Here is a 20315-nt window from a genome sequence, read left to right on the forward strand (position 1 = left end):
TCGTGGTGGTCTGCGGCCCATCATCGGTCCTTTACCTTGTCCACGTCGTCTTTGAGGCATTTCCTGACAAATATGAAATCAATAACTATATATAGATAGAAATGGTCTTAGGTTCAAGCCAAGTCTCAAACTTTTCTTAACGAATCTACAGTTGTGATATTTGAGTCTAGACACAAAAGGCTAGTGTTTAATTCGCTCAAATTGTGGCTCTGATACCAACCTGTCACACCCTGATTTGTGGGCCAAGTTGGTGGGTTTATGCGTGACGATTGATAACAATTACACAATTATGCAGCGGAAGATAGGATTAAAAGTAATAACATAAATGTTCAAATTTATTAAATAAAACTTATACGTGTTTGATACAATGTCCCACAAGTAGGATCCAAACTAAAAGCAAGCTTAAGGACATCATAGACCTTTAAGCAGAGGAGTTGTAAATTCCTAAGCTTTCCTTTGACCAAGCCATTCCACCCTATATTCAAGGTTCATTACCTGCGGTTTAATCTTCTGAAAACACGTCAGCTTTCGCCGTTAAATACAATTAACCGAATCGTTTTAAAAATCATTTTCATAAATCATTTGATACTTATTATGATAACCCGTGGGTTAATCATTTAGTATTCTTTTGGGATGGATTTCTTGTCACCAGTTTTACATGCTTGTAAGTACAATTGGGTACCAGAAATCTATGCCGGTATGTGATGATGGTACACACCACCTTTAATACAACGTCTTCTGGGGAGTATGCCTACTACCCTGCGCGTATTTTATATGGTCATTCCTAATCGATGAGTCGGGACGCCCAGACACGGTACCATTACCCCCAGTGTTTAATGTTATTCAAGCAATAGGATTAAACCAGATTCTTAAATTTTTGAAAGCATTTGCTTATTTATATAATACCCGCTCCAAGCAGCTAATGTTGTATCCCAAGTTTTCAAATAAAACTAGGCTAAGAGTATTTACCTTTGCTTAGCAAATATTCTGTTTAAATAAGTTCTTTGAAGCAAAGTCATATTTCAAGTTGTATATCCTAGGCACGATTATCTGGAATGCTCTATAGTCCAGAATGAAACAGATATAAATATCCATTAGAATGTTCACGAGTCATTTCGTAAATTACATTACTTGACTTGCTACTTAGAATATTGTTCGGTTTCGCTAGATTAAGCGTTGGCCTGTTAGAATGTGGTTTATACACTTCCGAGTTCGAAGCCTCATTGGATATGGGTTAGTTAACCAAACATTCTTATTTGGAATGATTTTAAGAGTTTAAACCCAATTTGACTAGTTTATACATTTTACATATATTAAACTAGTCATTTGCGTAAATGCGACATTAAATGGTAGAATGGGTTTATGACAAGTCCGTGATGTCAAAACATATTTTAAAATGTTATATAATCAGTTTTGAGGGCAAATTATATGCCTCAAGGGTTTTAAAACCATTTCTAGGCCAAAAGGGCGTTTTTTGACAATTTTAAAAGTATATATAATGGACTTGTCGATTTACCCTTTAAATGGTATGACCATAAGGTGTAACCTCATAAGGTTATTCCCTATAATATTATCGTCACAAAACATGCCTTGATTGAGTTTCAAAGTAGACCAAACGGTCAGAACCGAAAGTCAAAGAAAAAGTCAAACTACATGACTTTCGATATAGAATTGAGGTCTAAACTGAGTATAATAGGTTGAGCATGTCAAAATATGTTATATTACTCCACACAAACTGATATGTTGTCAAAACATTTGGTTTTGATAGCTTAAAGTTCAATTAGCGTAAAATACATATTTATTAGTTATGACTTTTTAAATATAACATGCTTTACTCATCATTTCGCCTATTAATCGTGCTTGTCGGAAGGTATGATCGCAGAGGAATCATACCAACATTATTATGATCACGTGGGAAAGTTTACTTTGAACTTTGACTTGATCATAGTGATCAGAACTGAAGGTCAAACGAAAAGTCAAACTGTTTGACTTTCAGTTGAATACTAGCTAAATTAATGAAATTTAGCAAAGGAGGAAAACTTATTGGACTTGAGGATTTCTAAGAAGGATTGAGAGTTGCTCCTAAAATCCAGAGAAGCTCCTTAGCAGATTTAGAAGTGAATTTGAAGGAAGTGAATTTTAAGGAGTTTGAATACACACCATGATCACCTATTTATACTAACCCAAAATCTCCCCAATCATGCCAAGTGTGACCAGGGGATTTAGGAGAAGGATTAATGTCATTTTAGGTGTCATAAGGAAAAGAGAAGGTGGCAAAAATCGAAGCTTGTTGGCTTGGAAGCAGGCTGCAGCTGCCAGCTACAGTTTTGCTGTCTGCGCACCTCTTGCGGACCGTAAGAGGTGAGCCTTACGTTTCGTAAGGGGTTTCACCGCCTTATATTTTTTAGCCTCCCTTGCGGACCGTAAGGGATAGCCCTTGTGGTCCGTTAGGGACCATCAAAAGTTGAATTTTTGGTTTTTTATATTTTTTAGTCCTCGGTTTTTGTTTCTATCCCCTTTTGACATATTTGGTCCCTTTCCTTCCACAAATCGGAATTAAATGGAGAGTTTGGATATGTGTCGCGTTATGATTCGATATATATACAGGATGTTACAATCATTGTCACAGATTGATCAATGTGTATTTTTGTATTTGATGATCATAGATTGATAATGTGTATTTTTGTATTTGTGTATTTAATGATCACATATCTACCTTAAAGGATGTCTGTTACTGATGATGATTTGTGTATTAAGTCCAGGTCATTGTGTATTTGTGTAGATTGTGAAGTAGGCATTGTGTATTTGTGTATTTGATCATGGTTTAAATAGTTGTGCTATAGGCAGTTGGTTTAGGTCATGTAGTTGGCTTTAGGATATTAACTCTAGTTTGCTTAAGATTGTGTAGAGTACAGAGGTCATTTGGCAATTAGCTTTAGGCATAGGATTATCTAGGTTCATTAGGTGCAGGGTTGCTCCAGTTGGTTTAGTGCAAATCATTAGGGGTTTAGTGCAGGCCCTTAGTCATTAGGTGCAGGTTTGGTCCTTAGTCCAGTTTAGTGTAGATCATTAGGTCATTAGGTAGTTGATACACATGAAATTAGTCATTAGGTAGTTGGTTCATGGGAAGTTGGTCATTAGCAATTTGGTTCATTGGAAATTGGTCGTTAGGATATTGGTTCACAGGAGGATTAGGTTTAACTTAATACAGTCAAACCATTGTGATTAGGTGTAGGTCATTAGTCATTAGGATTGGGTTTGACTTAATAAAGTCAAACCATTGTGACTAGCTGCAGGTTCACAGGCTTGGTTCTTTAGTGCAGGTCATTAGTTAGTTGGTTTAGTGTGAAGTCAAATGATTTAAGTCGCATTTTTACTATTTAAAGTCAAAACATAATTTTGGTTTGAATTTTACTGTTGCTTTGATTGGGTTTGACTTAATAAAGTTAAACCATTGTAAACTTACTTTAATTCGTTTGACTGATAAAAGTCAAACTATTTTGACATTAGGTCAAATTTCTTTGACTAAATAAGTCAAAGCTGCAAGTGTTGTAGTGGTAAATTTAGATTTTGGAGGGAGTTTCAAATCGTTATAGTGATAAAACCACTCAGTGGCATGTTGTGAGTGTAAAAGGGTACCATTGTCTTTTCATATGGTTTTTAACCAGACATTATGTTTCGGTTGCAAGGTGTGATGGAATGTCTACCACATGGTGTCATTAGGCAAAACTTGAAAGATAGGGTGTTATATTGTAATCTTAACGAAACCACAATGTAGCAAATTGCACTTTACTCTATTATTAAATAAAATTTTATATGCAATATACAGGTAATTGATAAGGGATGGCTAAATGCACCCTCTATTATTGAACATATCCTTTGTTTTATTTGATAAACTTTTACTTTAAACACCCGGTTTAATGGCAATGCAGGTAATCGATAAGCTATGTTGCACGGGAATGGGTACGGGGACGATATGGGTACGGGGAACGGCAAACTCAAAAATTCCAGATATAGGTACGTCAAAGGTACAACAAAAAATATAAAAAAAATTATACGGCAAAGGTACGGCAAAAGTATAACACTATTTAAATTAGTAGAAACCATAAACATTGAATAAAATTAGCTGACAAAACCAAAAAAAGTAATAAAGTAAAATCTTTAATTTGAATTGATTTTATTCGCGAGGAGCTGGATGAGAAGAAACTATCACGTCCGGTTCTGTAGTAGAGATGGAATTCAAAACAAACCATCAACTATAACCCCAAAAGAACCAGATTCCGCAAACAACATAGAGGAAGAATGAAGGGAATATCTTATCGAGGTAATACTATTTGTTTTGGTAAATACGCTCTTCAGGCACTTGAACCCGCTTGGATCACATCTAGACAAATAGAAGCAGGTCGACGAGCAATGACACGAAATGCACATCGCGATGGAAAAATATGGGTCCGTATATTTCCAGATAAACCAGTTACAGTAAGGCCCGCATAAACACGTATGGGTTCAGGTAAAGGCTCTCCCGAATATTGGGTAGCTTTTGTTAAACCAGGTCGAATCCTTTATGAAATGGGTGGAGTAACAGAAAATATAGCCCGAAGGGCTATTTCAGTAGCAGCGTCCAAAATGCCTATACGAGCTCAATTCATCATTTCGGGATAAAAAAGAAATAGGCCTTAAAAATAGCGGGTGCAGGTTTCTTTTTTTGAACAAATAATATTTCTTTTTTTCTTCGACCTTTGTATTGTAAAAAACAGAAAAAAATGATATGATTCAACCTCAGACTCATTTGAATGTAGCAGATAACAGCGGGGCTCGAGAATTGATGTGTATTCGAATCATAGGAGCTAGCAATCGTCGATATGCTAATATTGGTGACGTTATTGTTGTTGTGATCAAAGACGCAGTTCCAAACATGCCTCTAGAAAGATCAGAAGTGGTTAGAGCTGTAATTGTCCGTACTTGTAAAGAACTTAAACGTGACAATGGTATGATAATACGATATAATGACAATGCTGCAGTTGTGATTGATCAAGAAGGAAATCTAAAAGGAACTCGCGTTTTTGGTGCGATTGCCCGAGAATTGAGACAGTTCAATTTTACTAAAATAGTTTCATTAGCTCCCGAGGTATTATAAAATGAGACTACGATATGGTTATAGGTTATATACGATATGGTTATAGGTTATAGTATGGTATTTAAAAGAAATAGATTAAAATTAGTTTAGTAGATTTTGTCTCACGTATATACCTTTCAAAATTCATATTAATATTCATAAACAAATACGTAAAAAAAACATGTTGATTATATCCAAATTTTGAGGCACCAATCATTTTAATTAATCATGAGTAGTGATACTATTGCTGACATAATAACCTTTATACGAAATGTCGATACGTATAGGAAAAGCGTGGTTCGAGTAGCATCTACTAATATCAGCCAAAGTATTGTTAAAATACTTTTACGAGAGGGTTTTATCGAAAACGTGAGAAAACATCGAGAAAACAACAAAGATTTTTTGGTTTTAACCCTACGACATAGAAGGAATAGGAAAAGGACTTATCGAAATCTTTTAAATTTAAAACGGATCAGTCAGCCGGGTCTACGAATCTATTCTAACTATCAAAGAATTCCTAGAATTTTAGGCGGGATGGGAGTTGTAATTCTTTCTACCTCTTGGGGTATAATGACAGACCGGGAGGCTCGACTAGAAAGAATAGGCGGAGAAATTTTGTGTTATATGTGGTAATTTTTCTAATATCCGAATTGAATAGGAAACTTCTTTTTTTGTGAAAAAGAAAAGAGAAGGAGTGGGTTGTCTAATAGGGTTCTTCCTCCACTAGTTGATACTTCTAGGAGGGTTGACCTGGAATGAAAGAACAAAAATGGATTCATGAAGGTTTAATTACTGAATCGCTTCCCAATGGCATCTTCCGGGTTCGTTTAGATAATGAAGATATGATTCTAGGTTATGTTTCAGGAAAGATCCGACGTAGTTAAGGGTTTTTTCTCCTGACTATTTGACTGGATATTTTTTAGCAGGCCCAATTTAAGATTAAAATACCCACAGCCCACAAACCTCTTCTTCCTTCTTAAACAAATAAACCCTAACAATGTTTTCCTGCAGCTTTATACATCGCCGACATCAATCAGAATTTTCTGATATCTCCAACCTTCTTTTATGCACGTTGCTCAAATTTGGTCAAAGGTGGACCACCTCATTCACTTCTTCCCCTCCCTCACGCCGTGTGTGGCGGTTGTTGGGCCGTGGTTAGGCTGAAAGTCTAAAACAACCGGGTACGTCCCAGATACGTCGAATTTTCCGTCCCCACAATCCCGGATACGTCACGCCACCGTCCCCACAAACTTGGAAACGTTTGGGGGACGTTTCCATGCCGTTTCCGTCCCCATACCGTCCCCGGGACAGGTACTGTATCCTCCTTGCCTTCCCCGTGCATCATATTCGATAAGGAGTGGCTAAATGCACCCTCTATTGTTGAACATACACTTTGTTTGAATTGGTTAACTTTAACTTTAAACGTCCGGTTTAATGGCAGGTTCCAATTTTTGAACACTTGTTTAAAGAAAGGTTACACATTTTAATCGCTCGTTTAAGGATAGGTTCAACATTTTAAACAACAACAGAGAAGGTAAGATAAGTAAGATATTATTGGTCATTAATAATTACAAGTTTTTTAAAGTCGCGCGTTGCGGCGAAACCGAACAAATGATAATGTAAATCAAACATGATTTTAATATAAAACATGTTGTTTAGAAAGCCAAACAATTAGAACGGTTTAATTCATCATCGTACCGTTTTATAATATCAAATAAATACTTTATTTTAGTACAACTTCGTTTTTAATAAAACATATAACAGAATGTTGAGGGAATAAATCAAGCACAACTACATATTTAAGTTTTTAGAAAAAAGTTATAAACGTAATTTATCAGAAAAGTATCAACTTAATTGATAAATTAATATATGTTCTAGAAAAAGAAAAAGAATTATTAAAAATGATAAACGAAATATATGGTTAAAAAAAGAAATTGAAAATTTGTTATTAAAAGAATATATATATATAAATATATATATATATGTGTATAATAAACTATTATAATATTAACAGAATAATAATAAAAAACCATATATTATTTTAAAAATAAAATTACTATTCATGGACATTTGTTAACTATATATATATATATATATATATATATATATATATATATATATATATAATTCACACAAATCAGTTTTATTTTTGGTGTTGCTTTTGAGACCTCATCAACTCTATTAGTGTAATTATTACCTAATAACAACATAATTATTACTTAACTATTAATCAATATTTAATTATTTTTTTTCAAAAGACCATCATAATTTCCAGATTACTTTTTCTAAAAGATCACCATAATCTATTTTTAAGTATTCTAGTTTTTTTTTTTTTGCTATAAATTTTTATATAATAAATTTAAAAAATGATATATACACATAACATTAACACAAACAAAATGATATTTTTATATAAATACTGTTGATAACATAAAAATTAACAACTACCCTCAATACGTATAAAAGCATTATCCCTATTACATATACTTTACCTAACACGGGCGGGGTGTTACAATTATACTATGTGTCAGAGCACAGGCTCTTTCTTATTGATTTTTTTAAAACAAAACCTGTGAGGTAATGGGTATACACCGAATTAAAATATTTATGTTTCCATTATAGAAAAGAAGTTTTAAATCTTATTTTTATATTTACCAACCTTCGAATTACTAGGTTATGTTTTTCTTTATAGGACAAGTTTATTAATATGGTTTACTCAATAAGTTCGAAGATGAATTTTTTTAAAGGGGTAGTATTGTAACAACCCATGTATTTTAAATAGAGATTTACGGTAAAAAAATTTAAAATAATAATAATAATAATAATAATAATAATAATAATAATAATAATAGATAAATAGAGTTATAATTTGGTACTTTGAATCTTTTGGAGTGACAAATACGAAGAAGATTTTTTTACGGAAATAAAATGTTATGGGTCATTTTCTGAATGTATATCCTGACTAATATTCTGCTTTTGACTGTCTATTTGAGATCAGGATGACGGATCGGGATATTGGTAACATCCTGAAACGATATCCTGGTAATAACTGATTTAACCACGTGCAGATTAAAGGGTATAAGTCTCCAACGTTCAAGTGGACTTCTTCTCCTTGAGACTCGGGCAAAACAGTTGGGAGAAAGACGTTGAAGCCGGAAGATGTGGACTAAAACGTTCACATGTGGAATATTCGCCGGATCCCGGAAAAGTAGGATAATTGGTTGTTTTCTATTTACTATAAATAGATTGATCGGATCAGATTAAGTCACACACACTTATTCGCACACTTTGCTCTCTAGTTACTAGCAACCACTACACACAAACACTTGTACTCAAATCTCATTATAACACTTAGTTGATCCGTATCATATCCTGCACTGTATCCTGAAGTTTGAAGCAATAAGAAGAACTAGGCAGCTGCGATTGTCAGCTCCCGAGGTTTTGTGCCGGCGATCTAGATTGATCAAGGGCTTTCCTCGTACATCCTGTGTCATCCTTTACATTTTTTGCTCATTGTTTGATCATAGATACAGCTCTATATCCCGAGCCGTATCCTGAAAACTGTTTCTACAAACAACATAACAAGCATATTTTCAATACACTTTTTAGCACACTACCTCACTTAACTAATTTGATCACATAATTGCTTAGGTAATTTTTGACAAAACAATTTGGCACCCATCGTGGGGCAAGTGGTGCTATCTTTACTAAAAATCTTTGTGAAATCATTAATTGGTTTTCTGTTTTCAAAACTTTTTGCCACATTATTTGCAATGGCCACAAGATCAAGCATGAGCTCCTCCACTGTGTCTGCTATAGCTTCTGCTACTACTGGTTCGGTGCTTCCACCACCTCCTCCAAGGATGCCCGCTCCTTCACAACCTCAGGATATTATCCCTACTTGGAGTATTCAGGGATCTGCTCCCGTTTTAGCTTCTAATGATGAAATTCTAACCTTATTCGGAAGTGTGCAGGAACAAATGAGGCAGCAACAGGAAACAAACCAAATGCTGTTAAGGGAAATACAACTCTTAAAATCTGGTTCGAGCAGATCCACTGAAGATATCGTCACTCCTCTACAGCCCATGGCTTTGAACTTCAGTTCTGCAGTTTACACTGAGGATAACCGGGGAAATATTGTGCCTAGCCATGCCCAGAATCCTACTCCTGAGATGCCCTCTTTGGTTAGAGTGTCAACTGTGAGGAGCTCAGGATATGCTTTAGGATATGGCCAAAATCCTCAGATTGGTAACGTATCTAATAATAAGAATAATACTCTTGCCACTAACAGTGTTGGATCTTTGCAGGATACAGGTGTGACATCGGCATTATCTAGGGAGCTTCAGAAGCTAAAGGATATGATATCCAGTGTACCTGGGGTGGTTCAGCCGATCCCTGAAGTATCCCAGGATAGCCACAGGATATCTCGTTTTGTGCATCCTATTTGTGATGCTGAAATCCCAAAAAGATTCCAAACTCCCAACATGAAGCTTTATGATGGAACCACGGATCCTGAGGAGCATATTGCCCAGTATAGGGAACGGATGGAAATCAACCCTATCCCTCCGGAACTTAAGGAAGCATGCTTATGCAAGGGTTTCGGCTCTACCTTAATAGGATCAGCCTTAAAATGGCTGTTAAACGTTCCTCCTCTCTCAATTACTTCTTTTGCTCATTTGGTTAACTTATTTAATAATCAATTTTCTTGCAGCCGGAGTTTTGAGAAATTAACCAGTGATCTAAACAGGATAACTCAAGGACCTCAGGAATCCTTGAGGGACTATGTGAATAAGTTTAGCCGGAAATCCTTGGATATCCCGCACCTTGATGTCGCAACAGCTGTGCAGGCTTTCAAGATGGGATTGCAGAAAGATTCCCAGTTTTACCAGGATCTTGTGATGAATCCCTGCAGGAATCTGGATGAAGCTCGTAACAGGGCATTGAGATATATCAGGCTAGAGGATGATAAGAAAATGCAAGAGAGGATGAATGCATCCTCAACATATGAATCAACTAACAGGAAGTCAGAATCCACGTACTAACCATATCGCTCTAAGCCGTATGGTAGAAATGATAACAAGAAAGTGAATGCTGTTGAAGACGAGGATCCTGAGGAGTATCCTGAGTTATCTGAATATTGTTTTTCTGTTAATATACCTGAACTAATGTATGCTATGCAGGGTTTAGGAGACAAAGCCAGGTGGCCTCGGAAGAATCAACAAAAGGCTGATCGGAAGGATAAGTCCAAATGGTGTGCCTTCCATGAAGATTTTGGACATATTACAGAGGATTGCATTGCTTTGATGAAGGAAATAAGTTATCTCCTGAGCAAAGGTCATCTGAAGGATCTCCTGGGAAGAAAGAAAAACAAGGGTCAGGATATTGAGAAGGAGCCTGAACGTGCAGCATCACCTCCTGCGGATGCCAAGATAATCAACTTTATTTCAGGAGGATCCGACATTTGTGGAACTTCATATTCAGCAGCCAAGAGGCATGCAAAGGAGGCTAAAGCTGAAAGAGGGGAAAGGCCAACCAGGATGACAACCCTCACAGCTGATAAAGTGATCACTTTTGATAACGATGACAGGGATACTGTCAAGGATCCTCACCATGATGCTCTGGTAATAACATTATACGTGGCTAACCATTTTGTACGCAGGATATTGGTGGACAATGGGAGCTCCGTCAACATAGTCCAACTAGAGACGTTGAAGAGGATGAATGTATCCCCAATGGATATCACTTCAAAATCCACTGTACTCGTTGGCTTCAGTGGAGAAGCTAGGAATACCGTGGGAGAGATTAAATTACCAGTATATGTTGAAGGGGTCAATTCGATACAACGCTTCGGTGTGATGGACTCCCTATCCTGCTATAATATTATATTGGGCAGGCCATGGATCCATGATATGAAAGTTGTGCCATCAACTTATCAGTGCATCAAAATCCCTACACCTTAGGGGGTTGTCAAAGTAGACAGTGACCAGCAGGAAGCAAAGGAGTTTTACTCATCCTCCATGAAATCCTCTACCAAGCCTAATGCAGCATAGCAATTAAAGATACGGGCCCAGGATATCGCGGAGGCTACGGAGCAGGATGTAAAGAAAGTTATCCTGGATCAGCATAATCCGGATATCTCGGTGCTCGTTGGGACTAATATCCCTCAGGATATTGAGCATCAATTGACTAACTTTTTGAAATGCAGGATGTCAACATTCACGTGGAAGCACGAGGATATGACAGGTATTTCCAAGGATGTTATAACACACAAGCTTGGAATTGACAGGTCATTTAAGCCTGTCCAGCAGAAAAGAAGGAAATTTGCTCCAGAACAAAATGCAATTATTCAAGAAGAAGTAGACAGATTGTTGAAGTCGAAAATAATCAGAGAGGTCAAATTTCCAAGGTGGCTGGCGAATGTAGTAGTGGTACAGAAGAAAAACGGGAAATGGAGAGTTTGTGTGGATTATACAGACTTGAACAAGGCTTGTCCAAAGGACCCGTTTCCTCTTCCTTATATTGACTCAATGGTAGATGCTACTGCCGGCCATGAAATGTTAACCTTCATGGATGCATCCTCAGGATTTCAGCAGATCCAGATGGAACCTTCGGACCAGGAGGATACTGCCTTCATGTCACACCCCGGCCGCGTATAACATGCAACCGCGGCGGAAACGCCAGGGAGTGTTGTGGACAGAATTAAATTGTTTCATAACCATGGCAAACAAGTTGTATTTTATTTATAAACAAAGGTGTTACATTATCTTGGAAAGAGAGTACGAAAATCAAAACATAATTAAGCTAGTTCAAACTTCATTTTTAGGCTCTAAGGCACAGGTCCGCCCTAGAATCATGATCATCATCCTATGGAATAGCTCCTGAAAACACATGTGAAAGTAGGTACGTCAGCATAAAAATGCCTGTGAGATACATAGGTTTTGTGAAAATGGGGTTCATGACTTGAGTTTTAAAGAATGTTTAATAACAGTCAGTCATGAACCTTGTAATTTGTTTTGCTTTGTAAATTATTTGAAAAACGATAACATCAAACGATATGTATAGATAAGTGCAAGGTTAAACGAATAACCAAGTAAAATGAGTTGAATAAGATAAGTTGTTTGTGAAAATAATGTCTTGTGAAGAATATGTTACTTATGTAAAGTGTAATGTGTCTAAACTGAAATGACTTAGATAACGCCACGATATGTAATATTATACAAACATTTATATATAGGAAGTACCAGCGGCGTATCCACCATGTTTGTATCATATTACATACGCCCCGTTACTTGAATCATTTACCCAAACCAATCCACCATGTAAATTGTTCATGTGTAAACCAAATGTCAAGTGTTATTGTAATCCATGTCAAGTGTTTATGCTCAAGTGTAAACCACCAAATGTATATGTCAATGTCGACGTGTTTATGTTCAATGTAAATCATGTAATGTGTAATCCCAAAATGTATCATGTATGGTAAGCGAAATGTATCAACTTAAACCATATGCACAAAACAAGTCGTTGAAGTAAAACGTGGTTTAAATCAGCGTTATGTTCTGCGGGAATTGCATGCTCTATTGATATTAACATTTATGTGGTATTGTAAACTATGCATACATCAAAGCCTTGAGACTGCGGCGATAAACCCTTAAACAAATTAAAGGTTTATCTAAGTTATGTATATCGAATTCGGTCATTCCTTCCAGTCCTATCAAACCCAGGACTTCAGGAATGGGAGTTGTCAATTCCTATGGTACCACTACCTACTAACGAACGGCGTAGCTAGTGTTAATGAATGTATTGTCCCATGTTAAACAAACCAAATGTCATAACAAAATGAAGGCATGTGATGTAAACAATTGTACTAAGTATGCTAAGTAAACATACGAAGCAGAAATGTTCATGAAAATCAATGTGTCCATATGCTGAGTAAACATATGCAACAGAAATGTTTATGTAAATCAATGTGTCCATATGCTGAGTAAACATATGCAACAGAAATGTTCATGTAAATCAATGTGTCCATATGCTGAGTAAACATATGCAACAGAAATGTTCATGTAAATCAATGTGCCCATATGCTGAGTAAACATATGCAGCAGAAATGTTCATGTAAATTAATGCACTAAGTACGCACACAATGGGCATACATAGCATAAAATGTAATGAAATCGTGTACTATAATGTACTAACAACATAGCAGGCATATGATGTGAAAACATGGAAAGCATGAATGTAACAAATAGGCACATGTGTTTCACCCCAAAACAGTTTGGAAAACAGTAAAAGAGGGGTTCAATGTACTCACCTGAGGTTGCTTTGTTGTTCTTGTGAAATTACCAGGTAATGCGAGAGGTCACGGAATATCAACGACACCTAATAGGTAGCTATGTTAATATACCGGATCAAATCGGAAGGATCGGACAGTACGCGGGTTCGAAAACCAAACGAGTATGGAGACTCGTGTAATATGGTTTAACAAAGCCTACATACTAAAATGAAACTTAACCTAAGTGCTTACGGTCCATCACGACCCGTTTAGGTAGCTTATGCCACCTTACGCGCCGTTCGCGTAGAACGCGTTCGGAACGCCTAACATCGTGACCACAAGGTATAACCTCGGAAGGTTATAGCTATGGTCACCTAATGTGTTTGGTCGGATCCTAAAGATCGACCAAATGGGTCGGGTTCGAAAGCATAAGCGATGGTTTAGATCGCTTACCTTACGACCCTATATAAGCACTATACTAAACGTGACGAGCTAAGCATGTTAGAACATACTTAACTAAGTTTAGAAACAGGTTTGACATCAAAACAAATGGCTTTGATGCCCACGAGTAGTTTGGTTACAAAATATGCAAGAATGCACATTTTGGCCGAAACTACGACTCGTCACCGAGCCTAGATAACGTGGTGATCAGTAGGTATGGTCACTATGGACCATAACCATCGTGATCACGCTCACGTTATGAAGTTCCATGAACTTCACATCGACCAAAAGCTGGTCAATGCAGAAAGTCAACAAAACGTTGACTTTCGGACTCGAAAAGCGAATAAAAGAGCGAAAGAAGACTTACGGAGGGTCCCCGAGTGCAAATCAAGATCAAACAGCTCAGGTATGAAACAATGGTTTCAACTTAGAGCTTTAGGATCTGATTTTGTGATTTTTACACTAAAGGGGGGGGGGTATTTATAGGAAAAGTGGAACCGTTAGGATCGTTTTATCGAATATCGTGCCTTGATCTCGTGCGTACATGTGTCCAGGGGTTAAATACACTGAACTTGGCCCTTGGCCCTTCATTTGGGTGAAAAGGCATCGCCCTTTGATCGAACGAAAGGCCAGATTCTGCATTAAATGCAAAATCTTTCTGTCAGACATCCCCACGCGGCCCGCCTAAACATTTAGGCAAAACTCACGCGGGCCGCCTGGCCCTCTCTGATCTGCACCACTTGCAGAATTTACGCTTTTGGTCCCTGTTACGTGTTTAAGCTATTTCCAGCCCTTCTAAGACCTGTAAAGCCATCTTTAAGGCCCTAAAATGATGCCTAAACATTGTGGACATGAAACATGCCCAAAAATATGTCGGATGTCGGTTCGTTTGGCCGTACGATCGCGATGTTCGCTTAATTACGACGGAATGCGCATAAGCGTGAAAGACGATCCAAATGACGCGACGAATGGATTTTTCTCATGCCAAACACTAAGGCATAATATAAGGATGCTTACATAAATTTTTGGATGTCCGGATGTATTCAGAACGTAAGTTATGCGCGAAAGTGCAAACTTGTGCACTTTTTGACACTTTTAGTCCCTGAATGATCCAAAAGTTTGTTTTAGCATACCAAACCCCTCAAAGCCTATTTCTAGCTATGTAAAGGATATTTATGGTATGTTTAACTTATGGACATGTTCCGGAATGTTCGTTACAGTTCAAATTGGCATACTTTCGCAGTTTGTCAAGTTTAGTCCCTGTAAGCGAATTAACTTGTTTTTGCTATACCAAAGCCTTCAAAACTTATTTCTAAGTTATGTAAAGGTTATTTAAGGTATGTTGAGTATATGTTGATGTTCCGGAGTATTCGTCGCATTAAACTGAGTACGTTTACGCACCAGTTTGCGTATAATTCTCCAGAAAGCGATGTAGAGTTTGAATTTGAACAAAAGTCAAAACATGAAAAATGCAAAACACAACCAAACAAACATTGGGATCAAATAAAATTATTTTATTGATAATTGAACTGTTCATGATGATTACAGGCACAAATGTTACACTTCATGACACCAACAGGTATTTATTGTTATACCGCTATGCCTTTCGGTTTGAAAAATGCAGGTGCAACATACCAGAGATTGGTAAACATGATGTTCAAAGACAAACTAGGGGACACTATGGAGGTGTACATCCCTGTATCTTGCAGTATCAGGGAATGCAGTAAGTGCTGTCCTTGTAAAGGATCACGAAGGTCAGCAGTATCCTGTTTATTATGTTAGCAAAAGTTTGTTAGATGCTGAAACTAGATATTCTCATTTAGAAAAGTTGATATTAGCCCTAGTTATGGCATCAACAAAGCTTAGACATTACTTTGAGACACATAGGATTCGTGTTAAAACTAATTATCCTGTTAAAAATGTGCTTAGGAAACCAGAGATGTCCGGTAGGATGGCTAAGTGGTCAGTGAAGTTGAGTGCTTATGACTTAGTATATAAACCTAGGAATGCCATAAAATCGCAGGCTAGCCGACTTTGTGGCTGATTTCAGTAGTGACATTCAGGATGAGGTAGACCTAGAAGTCCAACAATTAAGAGAATCCTCAGGATCCTGGACATTGTACACTGATGGAGCATCTAATGTTAGAGGAGTAGGACTGGGAATACTACTAAAATCGCCACAGGGGGACATATTACCCCAGGCCATTAGATGCGAGTTTCCTGCCACTAATAATGAAGCAGAATATGAAGCTCTGATAGCAGGATTAGAATTAGCTAAAAATATGAATATTAGATATTTACAAATATATGTTGATTCCCTGTTGATTACTAACCATTTCAATGGATCTTATGCAGTAAACGGCGAAAAGTTAGCTGAATATCTTGAAATTGTTAAAAAAATTAGCAGGATATTTCGATATTTTTACACTTGAACAGGTACCAAGAGAGGATAATGCTGAAGCTGATGCTTTGGCAAATCTGGTATCATCGGTCAGGATACCGGAAGGAACCCGAATACCAATATTACATATCCTGTATCCTGCGACGAATCCTCAGGATAAGGAAGTAGTAAGTATTCAGGACCCTGAGGACAAGTATCCTGACGAGGATCCTAAGTCCTGGACGGCTCCAATCACAAGATATCTCAAGGATGGACATATCCCCAAAGATGAGAATCCTAAGGCTTTTAGGATGAAGGTTTCACGATTTACTATTATAAATAACGTTTTGTACAAGAAATCTCTTGCAGGTTCGTATCTGAGGTGCCTGGAGGATCCCGAGACCAAAGAGGTATTCTAGGATATAATGAAGGGGATTGTGGCAACCATACTGGGGGCAGGTCATTATTTTCGAAAGTATTGAGGACAGGATACTATTGGCCGACTATGAAGAAAGATGCTGCGGAATATGCTCGAAGATGTGACGCATGTCAGAGGCATAGCAACATTCTGCACCAACCAGCTGAACCATTGTATCTTATAGTTTCCCCTTGGCCATTCATGAAATGGGGGATGGACATAGTAGGGAAATTACCAAAAGCTCCAGGAGGAAAAGTCTTTATGTTGGCAATGACTAATTATTTCTCTAAGTGGGTGGAAGCTGAAGCATTTGTTCAAGTCAGAGACCAGGAAGTAGTATCCTTTATAAAGAGAAATATCCTGACCAGGTTTGGAGTACCAGCTGAAATCATTTGTGATAATGGATCCCAGTTTATAAGCAAGAGGACTACTGACTTTTGCAAAAGTTGGGGAATCAAAATGATCACATCTACCCCGGTACATCCCCAAGCAAATGGGCAAGCTGAATCCTCAAATAAGATAATTGTCAACAACTTGAAGAAGAGATTAGGAGCCAAAAAAGAAAGATGGGCAGAAGAACTACCCTTTGTTTTGTGGGCTGATAGAACAACGGCGAAAAATGCAACGGGTCAAACCCCATTTTCTTTGGTATTTGGAACAGAGGCAGTGATTCCAACAGAGATGGTGATACCTACGGGAAGATTCAACCTTCAGGATCCTGAGCAGAATCCTGAAGCTCTGTGCCACGAGTTAGACACTGTGGATGAAACAAGGGATGCAGCAAAGCTAAGGATGGCAGCATATCAACAGAGGATATCCAGAGCATACAACAAGAATATAAGGACTAGGAGGTTTCAAGTCGGAGATTGGGTATTGAGAAAAGCTTTTCAGAATACTACCAATCCTGCCGATGGAAAATTAGCTCCAAAATGGGAAGGACCCTATGAGATTAAATCAGAATCAGGGAAAGGAGCATACCGACTTAAGAATATGGAGGGGGATATGCTACCAAGATCCTGGAATGCTATATATCTCAAAGCCTATTTCAAGTGAGTTTAGAATTTAATTTGGTATGAATTCTGTCTCTTTTAAATATAATTTATTTTATTTGAACCCAATACTAACTTAGGCATCGGAGGGGTGTTAGCTTGCCTTAGTTTAAGGTTGTTTTGCAGAATATGATTCGGGATATAGCTCCAGGATACACACTCAGGATACTTCGAAAGATTAGAGGATTGGCCCCATCTCTCACGTTTAAGGGATCCTGATCCCTTCACAGGTTTAAAGGTATTCACCTTTCTCACGAATTGGGTTTAAACACCCCGCCTAGAGCGCAAGTTATCCAGGGATAGTTCAAGGTGGCGGGACCAGTTCATGTAAAAGTGGCTGACAATTTCGTTACTGTTGGCTATGCCCTGGATCCTTAAGGTATATGAGGATTGATCACCCTCTCTCGCGAAAGGGTATTTTCATACTCTCTAAGGTTTAAAGGTTTTCACCTTTCTAAGTCTTGGAGTTTATACACTCCCGCCTGTAGCGCACGAAAATTTGGGATTTTCCCCAGGATACTAAGGATTTATTCCCAGTATATCTTTGGGTTTTACCCCTGTAATGCAAGAATCGTCTATACAGTTGGAACTAATGTTCTAAATTTTTCTAAGTGTTTAAAGACTTCATGCACAGGGGACATTCCTTCTAGAGCAATTATGTGAAGCTCAAAAGGTCAAGGTTGGGCTAAGTGTCTCGAACTGGGGACATCTTAGTGGGAAAAGTTGCAAAAGGGGTTGGAGTTTGATACTAAGGTTACACTCAATTCCCGGTATGATCTTTCCTTTGTGAATCTTACGCAACTTAAATGAACTTTTGAAATCATGTTTAAAGTTTAAGTATCCTGATCAGGATATATCCCTAGGATATATTCTAGAGATATACTCTCGGGATATGATTCAGGATATTTGGTTGGCAATACTTGGCTTTAAAAATCAGAGTTGAATTTGTTTATGAATTCTAAGTAAACTATCTTTTTTCTTTGAAAACTTTATTTAAATTATTTGAGGTTTTAAAAATAAACTATTTTTTAGAGACTTTGTCTGAATTGTTGGGATTTTGAGAAGTCCTATTTAACGAAAGTCTTAGTAGGATACCACTGAATATATTGATCAGGATATTTTCAAGGAAATAGTAACACTAATTTTGAAAAGCTAAAATCCAAACTAAGTAATGCATGACGGAAATTAAAAGGCAACAACAGATAAGTCAAAAGATGGTTATATTATTAACAGGTCAAAAGTTGTGCTTTTGGTTTCACCTCAAACCGAGGCCCATCCGCCAAAAGCACAGTTAAGTTTTTACCATATTTACGCAACGGTTGAAGGTTTCATCTCAAAATGAGACCCATCCACCTCCAACCATTGCATCATTCAAAACAAATTATACTAACTGATGACCAAGGGCTTCATCCTGAAACCCAGGACCCATCCACCTTTGGTCATCATTTTGTTCTAATGCAGGAAATATAAAGTGTTCAAATCAGGAAATGTAAATTGTTTAAACGAACCACAACAACCAAATCTAAAAAAGTGGGCTCCGGCCTTGGCACATACATCCATCATCGCCCACATTGTTGCGCTTAGGGGGCAGCTCCCTCTTCCATCGTGTCATCTCCAGCAGCATCCTCTCCAGCATTCATCCCAGCCTCATCAGCAGCATCTCCACTAGCATCCTTTATAGCACCAGCATCATCTACTTTCTCGGTCACCTTAGCGGGTTCCTCTGCAGCAGGTTTTGAGGGGGGCTCCACAGGGTTGCCACCAAGATCCTTCAATTTCATCTCCCAGGCTTTGATATTCCATGAAGGGCATTCAGAGCCCAAAGCCCTGGCCTCGTAAGCCATTTTCAGTCTGGCCTGGAGGAGGGAGATGATAACTGAATTCTTAAGGCTCTCCTGGTACGAAGCCATATCTTGCTCATGTTGAACCTGGGTCGCGTCGGACTTAGCTTGAGCCTCTTGGGTGATCTTCTGGATGGCAGACTGGTGGTCTTGAGTCATAGCCTTGTACTTAGCTTCATAGTGTTCCGATTTGGTGGTGGCGATTGCTGTTTGATCTGCGATGGTAGCCTCAGCCTTCTTCAGTTTGCTCTCTAACATGACGTTCAAGCCACATGCGTCCTCATAGAGGAATACCAGGCGTTCAAGGCCTTGCAAGGTAAGGAAACAGGTATCAACCTAAATTAACATTTGTAATTAGCATATGGTGCAGGATATAGGTCAGGATAGTAACCTGGTTGAGGAAACCTGTCATGAATTTGCTGGAATCCGTGAACCCATGATTCTCAAATGGGAATACATGGGGAGTAGTAGGATGATCCGCTTCCTTCCTCTTCCGGGAGCTGGAGGCCCGGGTCCTGGATGCTGAAGGAGCTTTGGGAGCGGTAGTAGTCTTTGAGCTGCTGGGCTTTGGAGTATCGGCTGGCTTCGGATTGATCTCTTGTTTGATGGGTGCAAGGCTGGAATAACTATCTAACTCATCGAGTTGGAAGCCTTCAAGGTTGATGACCGGCACTGTGTTAAGGGAGAAGTGTTTAATTTATGTCATTTATATTCTATAGTCAATTTGCTCACGTATACTTACCAGACATTTCCGAACTAGATTTCTGACTTGAGTTTGTGAGAAACAGGGAGAAAGTTCTT

The 20315-nt window shown here is 38.0% G+C and overlaps 1 protein-coding gene across 1 annotated transcript; it reads left to right on the forward strand.

Annotated features, from left to right (window-relative positions):
- The first annotated feature begins 2200 nt into the window (after positions 1-2200).
- Positions 2201-5137, forward strand: LOC118488870 (50S ribosomal protein L14, chloroplastic-like). Its single transcript, XM_035986279.1, has 2 exons — positions 2201-2354; positions 4758-5137. Exons 1-2 carry the CDS (start codon positions 2201-2203, stop codon positions 5135-5137), a joined length of 534 nt encoding a protein of 177 aa, XP_035842172.1.
- The last annotated feature ends 15178 nt before the right edge of the window (positions 5138-20315 follow it).

This window comes from Helianthus annuus, chromosome 17 (assembly GCF_002127325.2).
Source record: "Helianthus annuus cultivar XRQ/B chromosome 17, HanXRQr2.0-SUNRISE, whole genome shotgun sequence".
NCBI lineage: Eukaryota > Viridiplantae > Streptophyta > Magnoliopsida > Asterales > Asteraceae > Helianthus > Helianthus annuus.